Source organism: Geotrypetes seraphini, chromosome 13, assembly GCF_902459505.1.
Source record: "Geotrypetes seraphini chromosome 13, aGeoSer1.1, whole genome shotgun sequence".
Lineage (NCBI taxonomy): Eukaryota > Metazoa > Chordata > Amphibia > Gymnophiona > Dermophiidae > Geotrypetes > Geotrypetes seraphini.
The window spans coordinates 64,311,822-64,329,107 of NC_047096.1; the positions used below are offsets into that span (position 1 = coordinate 64,311,822).

The 17,286-nt window shown below is 44.0% G+C and overlaps 1 protein-coding gene across 6 annotated transcripts in view; it reads left to right on the forward strand.

Moving 5' to 3' along the window:
- The window catches only part of GRB7 (growth factor receptor bound protein 7), a 160,980-nt gene that overhangs the window by 35,189 nt on the left and 108,505 nt on the right, over positions 1 to 17,286 (forward strand). The window contains exon 1 of one of the 6 annotated variants that reach the window (XM_033918026.1): positions 3,046 to 3,173. The exons of 3 other annotated variants lie outside the window; for them this stretch is intronic. Coding sequence is in view for 1 of the 3 variants with exons in the window: in XM_033918024.1 (XP_033773915.1) it covers positions 3,209 to 3,245 (37 nt within the window). In the remaining 2 variants the exon portion in view is untranslated. Of the gene's footprint in view, positions 1 to 3,045; positions 3,331 to 17,286 lie in introns of those variants that run through there. 2 more of the 6 variants (XM_033918024.1, XM_033918025.1) reach the window with 2 other exon arrangements.

Here is a 17,286-nt window from a genome sequence, read left to right on the forward strand (position 1 = left end):
AGAATGGAACCTGTGTTCCTAGTTCAGCATATGTGAGTACTCATGTAATGTAATAATATTATGAACTGGGGGCATAAAGGAAACAGTTACAAACACAGTTAGAACATACAAACTCTATATGTATGGTGTCCGTGGTAGAATAGAAACGATGTCCCTAGTGGTTATAGTGTCATAGAAAGTGTTTTATAGTTTGAATTACTGTGAGAATGGCAGCTTTTTACATTTTTTCCATTGACATGAATGGGTGAAATCTGATTTTCTGTTTGTAGCTCTGCCCACGTGTGCAGGTGGGCCGCGAGACCCCCAGAACATATCACCCCAGGTAGTGAGGGATCAGCATACCAAGTTTCGTTCAAATCGGTCAAGCCGTTTTTGAATTACAGTGAGAATGGCAGTTTTTTACATTGTTTCCATTGACATGAATGGGTGAAATCTGATTTTCTGTTTGTAGCTCCGCCCACGTGTGCAGGTGGGCCGCAAGACCCCCAGAACATATCACCCCAGGTAGTGAGGGATCTGCATACCAAGTTTCGTTCAAATCGGTCAAGCCGTTTTTGAATTACTGTGAGAATGGCAGATTTTTACATTTTTTCCATTGACATGAATGGGTGAAATCTGATTTTCTGTTTGTAGCTCCGCCCACGTGTGCAGGTGGGCCGTGAGACCCCCCAGAACATATCACCCCAGGTAGTGAGGGATCTGCATACCAAGTTTAGTTCAAATCGGTCAAGCCGTTTTTGTATTACTGTGAGAATGGCAGATTTTTACATTGTTTCCATTGACATGAATGGGTGAAATCTGATTTTCTGTTTGTAGCTCCGCCCACGTGTGCAGGTGGGCCGTGAGACCCCCCAGAACATATCACCCCAGGTAGTGAGGGATCAGCATACCAAGTTTCGTTCAAATCGTTCAAGCCTTTTTTGCATGATCGCGGCACATACACACACACATACATACACACATACATACCTCCGATTTTATATATATAGATTTTTCAGAGGCATTGAGCCCATAGATTCCCCACCCCACCCAAAAAATCTGCAGACTTCATCTTTCTCCATCTTTGGCTGCTTCTCTTATATAAGGGAAATTTAAAGACCTACCTTTTTCAGGATGCATATGACTCCTAAATAGATCACGATAATAGCCAGAGTTGCTCCATAATCCTGACTGCTCCCCCTCCCTATTGTGGTTTATCTTTTTTGTATTCTTTACTTTTAATTTGTAGTTCTCCCAACTTTCCTAATGTTTTTTGTCAGTTAAGTCAGGGGTAAGGAACTCCGGTCCTCGAGAGCCGTATTCCAGTCGGGTTTTCAGGATTTCCCCAATGAGTATGCATTGAAAGTAGTGCAGGCAAATAGATCTTATGCATATTCATTGAGGAAAACCTGAAAACCCGACTGGAATACGGCTCTTGAGGACTGGAGTTCCTTACCCCTGAGTTAAGTGGACATTTGTCAATTTCGTTTCCCTCTTTTTTAACATAATTTGTAAAACGCTTAGAAATCTTGATTTGCGTTCAATCAAAATTTTTTTAATACACTTGAAACTTGTTAACTAAGAGGCCGAATTCAAGGATGTGCCTAGCAGGGATCTCAAAGTCCCTCCTTGAGATCCGCAATCCAGTCGGGTTTTCAGGATTTCCCCAATGAATATGCATTGAAAGCAGTGCATGCACATAGATCTCATGCATATTCATTGAGAAAATCCTGAAAACCCGACTGGATTGCGGCCCTCAAGGAGGGACTTTGAGACCCCTGGTCAATGCATTCTCCCCCACATACACACAAACACTGCCTTCACCCATAACCCCAGTTCTGCTATGCCAGGGGTGTCCAATGTCGGTCCTCGAGGGCCGCAATCCAGTCGGGTTTTCAGGATTTCCCCAATGAATATGCATGAGATCTATTTGCATGCACTGCTTTCAATGCATATTCATTGGGGAAATCCTGAAAACCCGACTGAACCGCGGCCCTCGAGGACCGACATTGGACACCCCTGTGCTATGCTGTTTATTCTATAGTGATTCCCAACCCTGTCCTAGAGGAACACCAGGCCAATCGGGTTTTCAGGCTAGCCCTAATGAATATGCATGAGAGAGATTTGCATATGATGGAAGTGATAGGCATGCAAATTTGCTTCATGCATATTCATTAGGGCTAGCCTGAAAACCCAATTGGCCTGGTGTTCCTCCAGGACAGGGTTGGGAATCACTATAGAGGCCTGACAGAAATTCCTCAAATGTGGATCAAGGCCAAAACTGATGGCATAAATCTTTCAGTCGCCCAGGTTGCCTTCCTTGTGCTAGCCAGCACCACCAGGACTCTAAAGATTAGTCATATCTCATTCAAGCAAGTCATCCTGTGAAATGAAATATTTATAGCTCATCCTTCTCTGGTTATTTCTGGCTCAACGTGTTGATCCGGAGCAGTTCCTCCTTAACCCTTTCAGGACCATAAGGATCGTAGGCCAATTTTTGTGGTTTTGACGACATTTTTATGGTAAAAAGTGCTTGCAGATGCCAAAAAATTGATTTTTTTTGTGAAATATCATTTAAAAAAAAAAAAAAAAATCAAACTTCTGGCTTATGGACAGTGTGGCAAGTGAATCTTCTCGTCAATCTGGCAACGACGCTAATGAATGAATGTCGGAACTAGTTTGTTTACATAAAGGCAGTATCATATGGAATCCGTACATATCAAATTTAGAACTGTAGACTATCCCAATCAAAATTGATAGGATTTTAAAGTTATGGGACAAATATGTCCCTTGGTCCTGAAAGGGTTAAAGCCATACTGACCAGGAAACAACAACGCTTTGGAAGGCATCTCTTTCAGAAGACACTGCCCTGTAGTTTGGACCCATCTGGGGGCTAATGCATCTGGCACGGAAAGAGCTGGACTTTATTAGGCCAGGTGCACCAGGAACTGGGCCCATCCGGGGCCCAGGACAAGGGCAAAGGCTGGACGCATCCGGGGAGCTGATGCAGTTGGCCCATCGCCAGGTTTTACCTAGTGCAGCTTGCCTGTGGGCGTCCCTCCTGTGGCTGGACGGCACCGTCCGCAGGTTCCTCCCGTCTGAATCACCCTCCCACCCACCCACTGGATACCGGGCTGGGTGGTGTCCACTCTCCCGGCTTTGCAGCTTCTCTCCGGCCTAGCCCCAGGCTGCAGGTGAGCCGCTCTCTTCCCTCCCTTCAAAAGTCCTGATGTCAGCGGAGGGCCGGGCCGGGCCCAGAGTTGCAGGTACATAAAGGAGCGGCAGGAACAGGAATTCCTGGTTCTCTGCAAGCAGGCAGCCCTGCCCGACCGTCGCAGGCCAGCAGAGCAGGTAGGGTCCCGCACTGGGGCTGGATTCGAACTCGGGTCCTCCCGCCCTGCTTGAGCCCACCTTGCTTCCCTTAGGCTTCGTTGCTTCTCCCGATGCTCTTGTCTTCCCTCCTTTTTTTTCTTGGAAGCTAGACACAAACGAGGGAGGAAAACGGGGGGGAGGAGGGAGGAAAACGGAGGGGGGATTAGACAACCAACTCCCCCACCCCCACCCCCACCATAAGGCGAAGGCGTCGGAACTGGGAGTCTGGCCACTGGTTTTCCTGCTAGGAACCTGCGTTCATTGCTGGGAAGTTATTTTTTAATCGTGAAAAAAGTTGCTTTATGGTAATTTAGTTTTACAATTGTCACTTTTTTCCCATGTCCATCTTGCTTTGTGTATTAGATTTTGTAAATACCGCTTTTTACATTTCTACAGCTAGGGGCTGGCATTGTGTGCGGATTGATACGTTATGGAGCATAAAATAATGCCCTCTAACTTTGGTAAAATACTGGACCGAGGGGGGGGGGGGTGGGGGATGGAGAGTGTCGGGGCAGGTGCAAGGGGACTGGGCATTCAGCCTTAGCCCCCCACCCAAATCTGCCTCCCTCTCTCCGACATCATGCTTTCAAATATTACACACTTTGTTGTTTGTGTAGGACAGGGGTGTCCAACCTTTTGGCTTCCCTGGGCCCCATTGGCCCCCAAAAAATGTTTCTGGGGCTGCACAAACGCTGCAGCGAGACAGAGGAGGGAGCCAGCAAGATAGTAAACACCCAGGGGCAGCAGAGGAAAACACTGCTTCACCCTCAACCGGGGCCGCACAAAATACTTCAGGGAGCCACATGTGGCCCTTGGGCCGCAGGTTGGACACCCCTGGTGTAGTATGTGGGAGAACCGTTTCCAAAAAGTCACTTACCCGTCTTCCTGCAGATGAAAATATTGACTGTTGTTTGCGTTTGTGTGGCTGAGAGCATCTATTCTTGAATTTTGTTTTGAGTGCAGCTGCTGCCCTAGGCGACTGCCTAGTCTTGCCTAATGGTTGGGCCAGGCCTGGCGTCCAATAGGTAATGTAGCTGAATCCTATTTGAAATATACAATACAAACAACCATAAGCCAGCTAGGCAAAATCAAAGTTTGACGTGTTAAGCACAGGACACAAGGAAGGAAGAGATGTTTCCACAGGGATAGAAGTGTTAATGTCTCTAGATTTCTAACCTGATTCCGAAATAGTTTGCTTTTATGGTGACTCGTAGGGTTCTTGCCCAAATATGACTTATTTCTTTATAGTTTTGTTTAAAAAAACTTGAAGTAACACCAAACTATATCTGCCTCCACTTTTCAGTTGTTTCTGTTGCATTCAAATTTTACACCTGTGTTTGTGTCCAGGCTTCTGATGACTGAACAGGACAGAGTCCTCCTGAATTATTTATTAAAAATAATTTTATACTGCCAAAAAAAAACTTACGGCTCCTTTTACTAAGCTGTGTTAGGGCCTTAACGCACGGAATACCACGCGCTAGACCTTAACGCCAGCATTGAGTAGGCGTTAGTTTTTCCGTGTAGCGTGCGGTACTTTCCCGTGTGCGCTTAAAAACGCTAGCGCACCTTAGTAAAAGGAGCCCTTAGTGGTTTACAGAATTAACACACATATACAGTGTACAAATACTGTACACTGAAACAAACTCAATCTTCATACCACAAAATCACACCAACATTAGATGTCACCCATGGTTATATTATCGGTAAATTGATAATAGCTATTAAACCAGGGATCTCAAAGTCCCTTCTTGAGGGCCGCAATCCAGTCGGGTTTTCAGGATTTTCCTAATGAATATGTATTGAAAGCAGTGCATGCACATAGATCTCATGCATATTCATTGGGGAAATCCTGAAAACCCGACTGGATTACGGCCCTCGAGGAGGGACTTTGAGACCCCTGGATTAAACCATGTCAAAAATAAGCATCAACAAATAACTTTGTCTTAAACAATTTCTTAAAAGTCAAAACGTTCAGCAAATAACCTTATTTGGCTGGATAAATTATTCCATAGGGACATCCCTGCAAACGTGAACATACTCTTTGCTGTAGCCGCATAGTTTACACTCATAGGGGACTTACTTATACAGTATGTAAAGGTTGGAAGCAGAGAACAACTGGAAACCCTTGGAAAGAAAATAAAACAGCAGAGCTAATCTTTAATTGGCTTGTGTAAGGCCAAGTGCTTTGTTGTCGGTGTCACCAGGGCAGCTGTTTTAAGAGCTCCCCCTTAGCTCTTTGCTGTTCTCTGCAGAGCAAATTTTAAAGGAGGGGGCCTGCAAGAGTGAGCAAAGAGAAGAGGGGTTAAGCCATATTTGGTTCTCTAGATAAATCTAGGCTTCTTTATCAGCAGATTTTCAGTGAAAATCCTGCAACTTCCTTCCTTGCAAGGCACAAAATCACTAGAACTCCCAGGGCTGGCACTGTACAAGGCTTTTGCATGCCGAGAGTCTGTTTATTTTTTTTTGCACAGTTTAGTCTTTGTGCGTCTGGTTTTATTAGTTTCTGTGACCTATGACGGAAGCTGAGACTTTTTCCCCACAGCTCTCAATACCTGTAAATATCATTAAATTTGGCCTTTTTCAGAAATACCGTGAAATGTGCAAGGAGAATGTGGCATGAGACGTTTCTGAGAAATAGGGTCTGGCCTAAGAGCTGTGTGACCATGTGAGGAGCATTATGCTGTGTAACTTTAATTTGTGTTTTTCTGTCACATTGTCATCCCCTTCCCCCCCCCCAAAAAAAAAGGAATCAGGATGGCTTGCAAGCTGGAACTATTTGAAAGACAGATTTCGCTTTCATAATAATACAGAGATCTGTTTCAATGACAAGGATGTGGACTAAATTGGATTTGATAAACTGCCTTTCTGTGATACAATCAAAGCTGTTTTTCTATACAGTATAATCTTGTTAGAGCAGACTTCAAGGGACCTGGAAAAACAGTCCGTTATATCCAGAGTTGCATTTAAAAAAAAAACCAAAATTTTATTTAGGTCAACTTGAAACAACGTATAATCAATGAACAACAGTCACTGCACAAGCATATCGGCAACATCAATAGTAAAACATTGGTATGGCACGAAATGATTGCAAAACCAGAACACTAAAAGATGTTCTAAAGCATTATGTCGTACTGTACTGGAAAGAAAAATAATCTTGTCATTTTCTTTTGGGCTGCATTTTGTTACTGTATCACCGGCACGCCACGCGCCTTGTAGGCAGAGCCTGCATGTCCATTATAGCTGAACAAAACTACAGCTAAAAGCGGCTCTGGGGGACCAAATTGGTTGTCCATTATGTGCAAAAGTCCATTATATGCGAGTCCGCTATATGCGATGATTTTCTGCATGTTTATAAAGGTTCACGGCTGAGACCAGTGGACCTTGTCCACTATAGACAAGGTTTCATTATAAGCGAGTCCATTATAACGAGATTATACTGTATCTACCATATTTTCACTCCATAAGACATACTTTTTTCCCACCCAAAAGTGGGTGGAAATCTCGGCGCATCTTATGGAGCGAAGGTACAATTTTGAACCCCCCTCCCCCGCCGCCGCACAGTTTTAAAAACCTACCTGCCCGCTGTAGCCGCGCCATTTTAAACCACCCTGCTGCCATTTCTGTTAAACCCCCCTTTACCCATCGTCACTGCCGCCACCGTATCTGCACCTTTTAAAACAGCTACCCGCCCTCTGCTGCCTCCTCCTCCGTCATCGTTGTCGCAGTCTCTGGTGATCCAGCGTGTATCCCTCCCTCGCTAGCGGCGCGCAGGTCAGGAGCGCGGATGTCAGTAGCAAGCTTTCCACGCTCCCCCCGCGCTGTTTTCTAAATGGCTTCGTCAGTCCTCTACAGGTGGGTGCGTCTTATGGTGAGGTGTGTCTTATGGAGCAAAAAATATGGTATATATATCCATCTAATATTATATATGCAGGTACTACTTTCCTTGTACTTGGTGGACTCAGTTTAAGTTTTTGTATCTGGGGCAATGGAAGGTTAAGGGACAGAGTCACAAGGAGCCACAATGGGAATAGTGGTATAGTAAAGGGGTGTGTGTGTGTGTGTGGGGGGGGGGGTATGGACCATCCCAGGTGCTGTGTTGGTGGGGGCGCTGGCACCTCTCCACCCTGCCACACCATATCCCGCTCATGCTATCCCTCCCCCCAACCCCATACCTCTGTAGATCTTCACTTGCGCGAGCAACGTCTTCTGCCTGTTGCTCACGCCAGACTGGTTCTCCCCCCCCCCCCCCTTCCCCGAATCACTTCCCGATCACGGGGCCAGGAAGTGATGTCGGAGGGAAATCCAACACTGGTGCGAGGGGCATGCTGGAGAAGTTGCTCGTGTTGATGAAGATTTGGAGGTACCGGGGGGGAGGGGAGTAAGGGAGAGCACGAGTGTGGAGTGGGGGGCACAGAAGGAGCAGGGGTATGAGGGGGACAACTCCTACCCTTACTACGCCGCTGAAGGGGAACCAAATCCAATTCCCCAGCCCACTACATTAACCTATGGGAAGGATACCATGTAGAAAAAAAAAAGAGCCCATATAAGCCAAGGGAGAACCCTATATTAACCTGTGATAATACTTCAAATGCATAAATTTACATGAGTTTTATGCATATTCATTACATTCTTATAAACAGTGCTCAGACCCACAACCTATTAATGTTCAAGTGAAGGGAACCGAATGTAGGCTGCCTTCAGACCATCATAGCCCCAGCAATGTCTATACCACCATAACCTCTCGTCACTGACCAATGATCACTGGAGCTCAACATACTCCTCACCAGGCCCAGTATGACCCTTCCGATTGCATCTTTGGTTAGAGTTTCTCCTCAAGTACATTGTCTTGAAACTCGAGTCGGGGGGGGGGGAGGGGGGATACTTGTGTTTCATGGCTTCAGGAGTTTTTCGTGGTGTTGCACTAGCACTTTTGGAACATAAGCCTGCCTGTCTCGTGACCAGTTTATTACGACTCCCACCAGCAGATAAGTGGATGTCTATTAATAGTCTGTTTAAGAATATCAGTGTGGTTATGGTGGTATAGACATTGCTGGGGCTATGATGGTCTGAAGGCAGCCTACGTTCGGTTCCCTTCACTTGAACATTAATAGGTTGTGGGTCTGAGCACTGTTTATAAAGAATGTAAACTGTAAATTTATGCATTAAAAAAAAAAAATGGGAACACAAGTGCAAGGGATATGAGGAAGGAGGAGGCACTGTGCTGTATTAAAGATGGGGTGGGGGATGACTCTTCCAGTGTATTTTGGGGAGCTTCTGAACTAGAGATTTACTCAGACATCCATAAGCCTATAAGGGAGATGGGGCTCAAGGTGGATTTTAATCTGCTAGAATTCAGGGGTAGGGAAGTCCGGTCCTCAAGAGCTGTATTCCAGTCGGGTTTTCAGGATTTCCCCAATGAATATGCATTGAAAGCAGTGCATGCAAATAGATCTCCTGCATATTCATTGGGGAAATCCTGAAAACCCGACTGGAATATGGCTCTTGAGGACCGGAGTTCCCTACCCCTGTGCTAGATAATGATTTGGAGCATCTCTACTGCAGAAATGGAAGCAGACGGAAGCTAAACTCTGGCCTCCTCACAAGGATCACTCCCCAGGCAACTGGTAACAGAACCAACAAGGAAAGGGTCATACTGGACCTGGTGAGGAGTATGTTGTGGCTATTTGATCTCCAGTGATCATTGGTCAGTGACGGAGAGGTTCCTCAAGACTTAGAGTCCTGGATTTCAGCGGCATTAACAGGGTGGAAAGTTCTGCTTTACAAGGAAAACTGGTGCTGTAGCAGTGCTGGTTATCAGCTTCTGGAGAGCCTTATGTGGCTCTTGACTCTGTCCCCATGACAACTGGGCTGTACTATAGAGGACTGGAACAGGGAGCGCATAGAGCACAAGATGGCAGAGAAGAGGCAATCGGCTCCCTGCTGCAGCCCTCTCCCACCTGCTACCTGGGGCAGAAGTTTCTTCTCTGTACTGCTGTCTGAGGGCAGACCTAAAGTGAACACTGGCCCAGGCTAGGGAAAACTTTTTGATTCAATTTGGCCTATTTATTATTATTATTATTTTTTTTTTAATTCACTTTTCCCACCCAATCAGGCATTTTTATTTTTTATTTTTCAAATTAATTGGCGGATTTATTTTGTAGCCTCTTCACCGCTCCCCCCCCCCCCCCCCTTTGCCCTCTCCAAGCCCATACCGGTGCTATGGTGTAAACAAAACAGAAAAGACTTTTCTTCTCTCTGTTAGGTCCTAGCTCATGCTTACTGTTTAACACCAGCTCTGGCAGGATACACATTTCATATCTGACATATTGTAATCATAAAACAGAAAATACAATTATTTTTTTCTACCTTTTGTTGTGTGGTCATTTTATTATTCAAATCATGTTGGGCCCAGGCTCTGATTTCTGTTTGTTTCCTGTCCATTTGACCTTTTTTCGTGCTCACCATCCATCTTCCATCTCTGTACCTATCCTTCCACTGCCATATCCAACATTTCTGTTTCTTTCCCACTGTCTACCATCTCCCTCCCTCTCTCTCCCTGCCTTGTGCCCTGGGTCAAACCTCTCTATTCCCCTCCATGCAGCACCTCTCCCTTTCTCCCCTCCATTATCATGTGCAACATTTATTTCTCTCTCCCTGCCCTCCACCCTATGTCCAACATTTTCCTCTCTTCTCCATGCATATCTGTCTCACCTCCACCATATGCAGGATTTATCCCTCTCATCCCTTTCTACCTCTGTTGCATATCTCCCTTCCTCTCCTCCATCCCATATCCAACAATTCTTCCTCTTCCCCCCCATGTTAAGCAGATTTCTTTCCTCCTATCCCCCTGTGCAGCACCTCCTAACTGACCACTTCCCCCATAAGATCTAACATACCTTCGGGCCTCTCAGAGCAGTAGTAGTAGTGGTGGTGACCAGCAGGCAGAGGCAGCGCGTTGAGGCAGTGCAGTGAACAAGCTGCTTCTGGCCTGCTCCACCAGGGCTGCCCTCTCCTGTGTCATCAGTGACATCATCAGTGATGCTGCAGAGGGAAGGCCCCAGGAGGCAGGCCAGAAGCAGCCTGTTTACCGCATTGCCTCTGCCTGCCGGCCACTGCCACCACTGTTGCTGCTTTAGGAGACCCAGGTGTATGTCAAGACTCACTGAATTGGTAAGTCTAAATTTTTTTTTTAAAATTAATCAATTCAAATTGAGGCCCTGGAGATCAGATATTTCCAGGACCTAAAACTACTACTATAATTATTTCTACCATACATACTGTATAGAGTCACAATGGAGACAGTACCTGCTTGAATGAGCTTTCAATCTAAACCAGTGTCTCAAACTTTTTTTTTTTTTTTTAGCTCTAGCACACTATCGGAGTAAATGTTTTCGTGGCACACAAAAAAAGAGGACATGTGGCCCCACCCTGTTCTGCCCACAACCCAGCCCCACCCCCACACGAACCTTATCACGGCTTCCCTGAGCTCTGGCCGCATCAAGGGGGCCAAACGTCAACACGATGATGTTGCACGCATACACATATGATGTCATATCAACATCCGCACATGCTCGGAAGTCCTCTAAATACAGCGCTGAGCTCTCATTGGCAAACATTTATAGAGGTTTGCGGGTGGGGGGGGGCAAGAGGAAGAGAGTGTCAGCAGTGACAGACTCACGTATACATCATCTATTCTTGAATCCCTGGCAGCACCCCAGAATCTCTTAATGTGCCATGGCACACAGTTTGCAATACACTGATCCAAACAATCAAGACAGACTAACAGGATGCTAGGGTAGGGGTTACAGTTAAAGGGGATGGTTAAACTGCTAGGGTGGTGAGCAGAGGAGTAGGGTTATGAGGTGAAGGCTGTCTCAAAAAGGTGGGTGTTCAGCCTACTTTTAAACAAGGGAAGGGGCGTGGTGGACAGACTCGGGTAGTTTATTTCAAGCATATGGGATGGCAAGATGAAAGGAACAAAGTCTGGAATTGGCAGTTGAGGAGATGTGTACAGATAAAAGTAATTTGAGGAATGAAGTTCTCGGGGAGGTGTATAAGGGAGAGACGAGAGATACTAAGGGGTTACAGAATGAACATACATGTAGGTTAGTAATAGGAGTTTGAACTATGCAAAGGCAGATAGGGAGCCAGTAAAGTGATTTGAGGAGATGGGGGAGGTGAGTGTAGCGAGGTTAGCAGAAGATAACTCATGCAGCAAAGTTTTGTACAGATTGCAGGGGGGAGAGGCGGTTGAGCAGGAGACCTGTTAGAAGTAGATTGCAGTAGTCTAGTTGTGAAGTTGAGTGTTGACAAGGGTTTGGGTAGTGTGCTCAGAGAGGAAGGGGAAAACTTTGGTGATTGTAGAGATAAAAGTGACAAATGCATGGAACTCCGCAGAGAACACGCTGTGTTTTGGTTTATGTAGCGCATTCTCTGCGGAGTTCCATGCATTTGTTCTTTTTTGGACTGTTTATTCCACGTATCTACTACTTTAGGACTATCAGAGACCCCTGAAGAAGACTATCTTGTCGAAACATGGACCGTGTTGGGTTCCACGCTCTCGGCAGATTAGGTCCTCAAGATTTTTATGTGGATCGTTTTATTTCTATGTGGATTGTTTATGTTGACTTGTGAAACTTTTAAATTTTCAATATAGTTCATTTCAGGAACATCGTCATTCCACAATGTTTTTTGGTTTCCCTTGGATTTTCTTCTCTGTGGATATCTCGGGGTCAATTTCTTTGTTTTGATCTGGGAATCATCAACATACAGATGATACCAGGGGTGATACCAGAAGCCATGGGAAGAGATTGGGTTACCGAGGGAGAAGGTGTAGAGAGAGAAGAGGAGAGGCCCAACCGCTAGTGGGATAGCAACTTGGGAGGACCTGCAAAAACAAGAAGACCCAAGTTTCCACAGGAGAAGAGCAAATCCAAACGAGACTGTGGAAACACAATGTCCTCAGACCTTTTGGTTTTAATTTATTAAAATTTCTTTGATAAAAGCGTAATGACGATAGAAACTCAATTCACATATGTCAAAAGAGGACCCAACACACTTTCCTCAGGGATCCAAGATATAATGTAGCAAACTAAGACAGATGTGGAGAAGAGTCTTGAAAATCCAAATATTGATCTAGATGTTGAGCACGAGTCTGCAGTGCTGTGATGCATAGGAGGACCCACCAGAGCATACACTAAAGGTGCAATGGGAGAAGTAGGAGGCAAACCAGAAAGACTAGATTTGTCCAAGTGAAGACAGCATATCCAGGAGTAAGTGGTGATTAACAGTATCAAAAGCAGCAGACAGGTCATGAAGGATGAGGATAAAGGCCCTTAGATCTGGTTTTAAAGAATTGTTTGGGGACAGTGAGGAAATGGGATGGGGACAAATATAATTGACTAGAGCTGATTTGAATGGGGACCAGATTATGTTCCTGTGCACACTTCTAATGTGGGCATTTGGTTCTCCAAAGTTCTGTACTGCTTGATCAATTCTGCCAATTTGATGATAGCACGTTCTATCTCCTGTAGGCACAACCATAGCTTCTGAAGGGAAAACTTCTCCCAAGTTCTTCAAAGATAAGCCTCCTATAGCCTTAGGAGGTTCCAACTTCAGTAACTTGTGGTTTTAAGTCTGTGGTCTTCCCTAATTTTTATATAGGGGCTGCTTAGCATTCAAATGAGCTGAAGGGGAGCTTCTGGGGCATGTCCCATCACTTCCAGCCTACCTCCTTACTTTTCATTGGGAGTGGGTGTTTCCAAACAGAGAAACATGATGACAGATAAAAGCCAAATGGCCCATCTGCAGTAACCATTATCTTTTCCTCTCTCTGAGAGATCCCCACTTGCCTATCCCATGTTTTCTTGAATTTAGACGCAGTCTTGTCTCCCACCTCTTGCATGGAACATTCTCCCAGAACTGCCACCCTTTCTGTAAACAAAGTATTTCCTTAGATTACTCCTTAGATTACCTCTTAACTTCATCGTATGCCCTTTCATTTCAGTGCTTCCTTTCAAATGAAAGAGACTCGACTCGTGCGCATTATGCCACGTAGGTATTTAAACATCTCTATCTCCCCTCTCCTGCCTTTCCTCCAAAGTATACATATTGAGACCTTTAAGTCTATCCCCATATGCCTTAATTTGAAGACCACACACCATTTTAGTAGCCTTCCTCTGGATAGACTCCAACCTTTTTGATATTTTGAAGGTGCGGTCTCCAGAATTGCACACAATATTCTAAATGAGGTATCGCCAGAGTCTTATACAGGGGCATTGATACTTCCTTTTTCCTACTGGCCATACCTCTTCCTATGCACCCTAGCATCCTTCTAGCTTTCACTGTCACCTTTTCAACCTGTTTGGCCACCTTAAGATCCAAGTCCTGCTTTTCTGTCAGGCACATAAGTTCTTCACCCCTTAAACTGTACCATTCCCTCGGATTTTTGCAGCCCAAATGCACGACTGTACATTTCTTAGCATTAAATTTTATCTGCCAAATTTCAGACCATTCTTTAAGCTTTGCTAGATTTTTCTTCATGTTGTTCACACCATCCGGGGTGTCTACTCTATTGCAGATTTTGGTATCGTCTGCAAAAAGGCAAATCTTAGCCTTTCAGCAATATTGGTTATAAAAATGTTAAAAAAAAAAAAAAACAGGCCCAAAGAACAGAACCTTGAGGCACACCACTGGTAGCATCCCTTTCCTCAGAGCGATCTCCATTGACCACTACCCTTTATCGCCTTCCACTCAATTAGTTCCTGACCCAGCCTGTCACTTTGGAGCCCATCCCAAGGGCACTCGGATTTATTTATTAGACGCCTGTGTGGAACACCATCAAGGACTTTTGCTAAAATCTAAATACACCACATGTAGCGCACTCCCTCTATCCAATTCTCTGGTCACCCAGTCAAAGAAATTGATCAGATTGTCTGACAAGACCTATCTCTAGTGAATCCATGTTGCCTCCGGTCCTGTAATCCACCAGATTCCAGAAACTTCACCATTCTTTGCTTTAAAAGCATGCAGTTCTTCCTTCCATTCACTTCCCCCCTTTCTGACTTAAGCTTGGATAGAGAAGCAAAGAGTATTGGGGTAAAAATCAGAATGACAAAGGGGGCCGCCATTGGCCCCAAGGCCTTGCTCTGAACACTGTTTTTTTAAAGTGGTTTTTAGTTTTAAGTGGTTATAGGGTTTGTAGCTAGACGGAGAGCCCCCTATTACACCAACCAGGTAATAGTGCTTTGTGAGGAGGGAAAGGGAGTGAATGAATGATAGAGTAAGGAAAAAAAGGCAGTGAATATACAAGGTAGTGGTCGGTGAGTATTTCTTTTCATTTATTTAAAACATTTATATTCCACTTAGTGCACAGTTTCTAGTGGATTACAATAATAAGAAACAAAAGAATACAGCTGCTCTCCACTAAAATAAGAACCTACAGTAACATCACTGAGCACCTACAAATAACAAAAGAAAAAGCCTCAAATCACAGGTGAGAAAATATGAATTAAGCTCTACCTACCAAACATCACTGGCATAAAACTTTAGCAAGAAAAAAATAAGGAATGAAAAGGCCACAAGAAAAGTCTATAACTTGACACAGGTCCTTCCCATTTCAGCCAACGTGTCAAGGTAATAAACCACTTCTTCAGGGTTACTGGACCGATCTATCAATAAATACACACAGTTCTGTGGCTGTCAATAGGACCGTGGAGCAGGATCACACGCAGGCACTGGGAGTTAGTTATTATGATGCCAGGTTTTTCAGAGCATTGGCTCAGATGTGCTTGCTTGCAGAAGAGTTGAATTTGAAAGAAACACTTATGTCCCACAGTATTGCAAGATAACACACCCTTGCGTTAAACAGCAGAGGATGTCATAAACAAGGCATAACCTCCTACAGCTACACAGATAACATTACCATTCTCATACCTTTTGACCAACCAAAACCCTCCATGACAGAAACACACCAAACACTAGAAACAGTGGCGACTTGGATGAAGAATCACAAACTGAAATTGAACCCCCAAAAAAACAAAATTCATCCTCCTCAAAAATAACAAATACCAACCATAACCAACATAGAAATCAATTACCCCATACTCTAAAATTACTAGAAATAACAATTGACAGATGCTGCACCATGCAACCACAGGTCAATAAGACAATACAGAAATCATTCTCAGTTATGTGAAACTTAAGGCAAGTTCGGAAATTCTTCGAGAAAACACAATTCCAGCTCATAGTACAGTCCCTAATATTAGATCTACTTGACTACTATAATATTCTCCATCTCCCCTGCCCTGCAACAATAACAAAACTACAAACAATCCAAAACACAGCACTGAGACTCATCTACTCATTGAAGAAACATGACTACATTACAGAAGCATATCTCAAGTTGCATTGGCTTCCAATTCCAGCAAGAATACAATTTAAATTCTACTGCCTACTATTTAAAACTTTATACAGAGACAGCCCAAACTACCTGAGCAACCGCCTCGTCCATAACACTTCAACCAGACATAGGAAAACTCACACCCCTCAATCAAGGAAGTTAAATGTAAAAAAAAAAAAACATATGATGACCTCCTAGCCACCCAAGCAGCAAAATTAGACAACCAAATCTCCAACCTACTGACGGCGTCCTCAGACTACAAAACATTTAGAAAAGAAATGAAGACCATACTCTTCAAGAAATCCCTGAAAAAGACTTAATACTGTAAGTTCAATTCCCTCCTCTCCCTAAAACCCCAACCCAAAACAACTATCCATACTCTTTGAAAATGATCAGATTCCTTTTGTAATATCTCTTAGTAATACTTCCCCAATAATTATTTTGTAATCTGCCTTGAACCGCAAGGTAATGGCAGAATAGAAATCCCTAATGTAATGTAATAAACCTTGTGGTAAATGTAGAAATTGTGATGTAATGTTATCTGTGTCCGAGTTCACTAATCCGCTTAATCAGAATACATACACTTTGAAATATGAGACAACGTGCGAGACAGACTTTGTAATTACTTTGCCCATGTAGAAAGTTGTATGTAGAGCAAATGGCCAGAAATTTGCGCCTGAGATTTAACACCAGAGTGCACTAGCCAGAGCTATTATGCAGGCATCCGTGGTACAACATTGCATTCTTTGCGTGTTTTTTATTTTTTTCCAGTTAAGGTGCTTTGTGTTGTATTACATTCCAAAGAAAGTTCGGGGAAGCAATACCTGAAGATTGGAGGGTGGCCAATGTTTCACCAATTTTTAAAAAGGGTTCAAGGGGAGATCTGGGAAATTACAGACTGGTAAGCCTGACTTCAGTACTGGGCAAAATGGTGGAAACAATTATAAAAAATAAAATTATGGCACATGTAGACAAACATGATTTAATGACAGGTCAACACTGATTCAACCAAGGGAGATCTTACCTCACCAATTTGCTTGACTTCCTTGAAGGTATGAATACACATGTGGATATAGTGTATCGAGATTTTCAGACAGGTTTTGACAAAGTTTCTCATGAGAAGCTCCTGAGAAAATTAAAGAGTCATGGCAAAATTTAGTTGTGGATTAGGAATTGGTTATCAGATAGAAAACGGAGGGTAGGGTTAAATGGATCCTTTTTCTGAATAAAGGAGCGTAAACAGTGGAGTGCCACAGGGCTCTATACTGGGACCGATGCTATTTAACTTATTTATAAACAATCTGGAAATTGGAATGACGAGTGGTAAATTTGCATTTGCCACTAAACTGTTCAAAGTTGTTAAAACGCATGTGGATTTTGAAACATTGCAGGCAGACCTTAGGAAATTGGAAGACTGGGTGTCCAAGTGGTAGATGAAATTTAATATGGTCAAATGCAAAGTGATGTGTATTGGGAAGAATAACCCAAATCACATGGATGCTAGGGTCTACCTTGGAGGTTAGCACCAAAGAGAG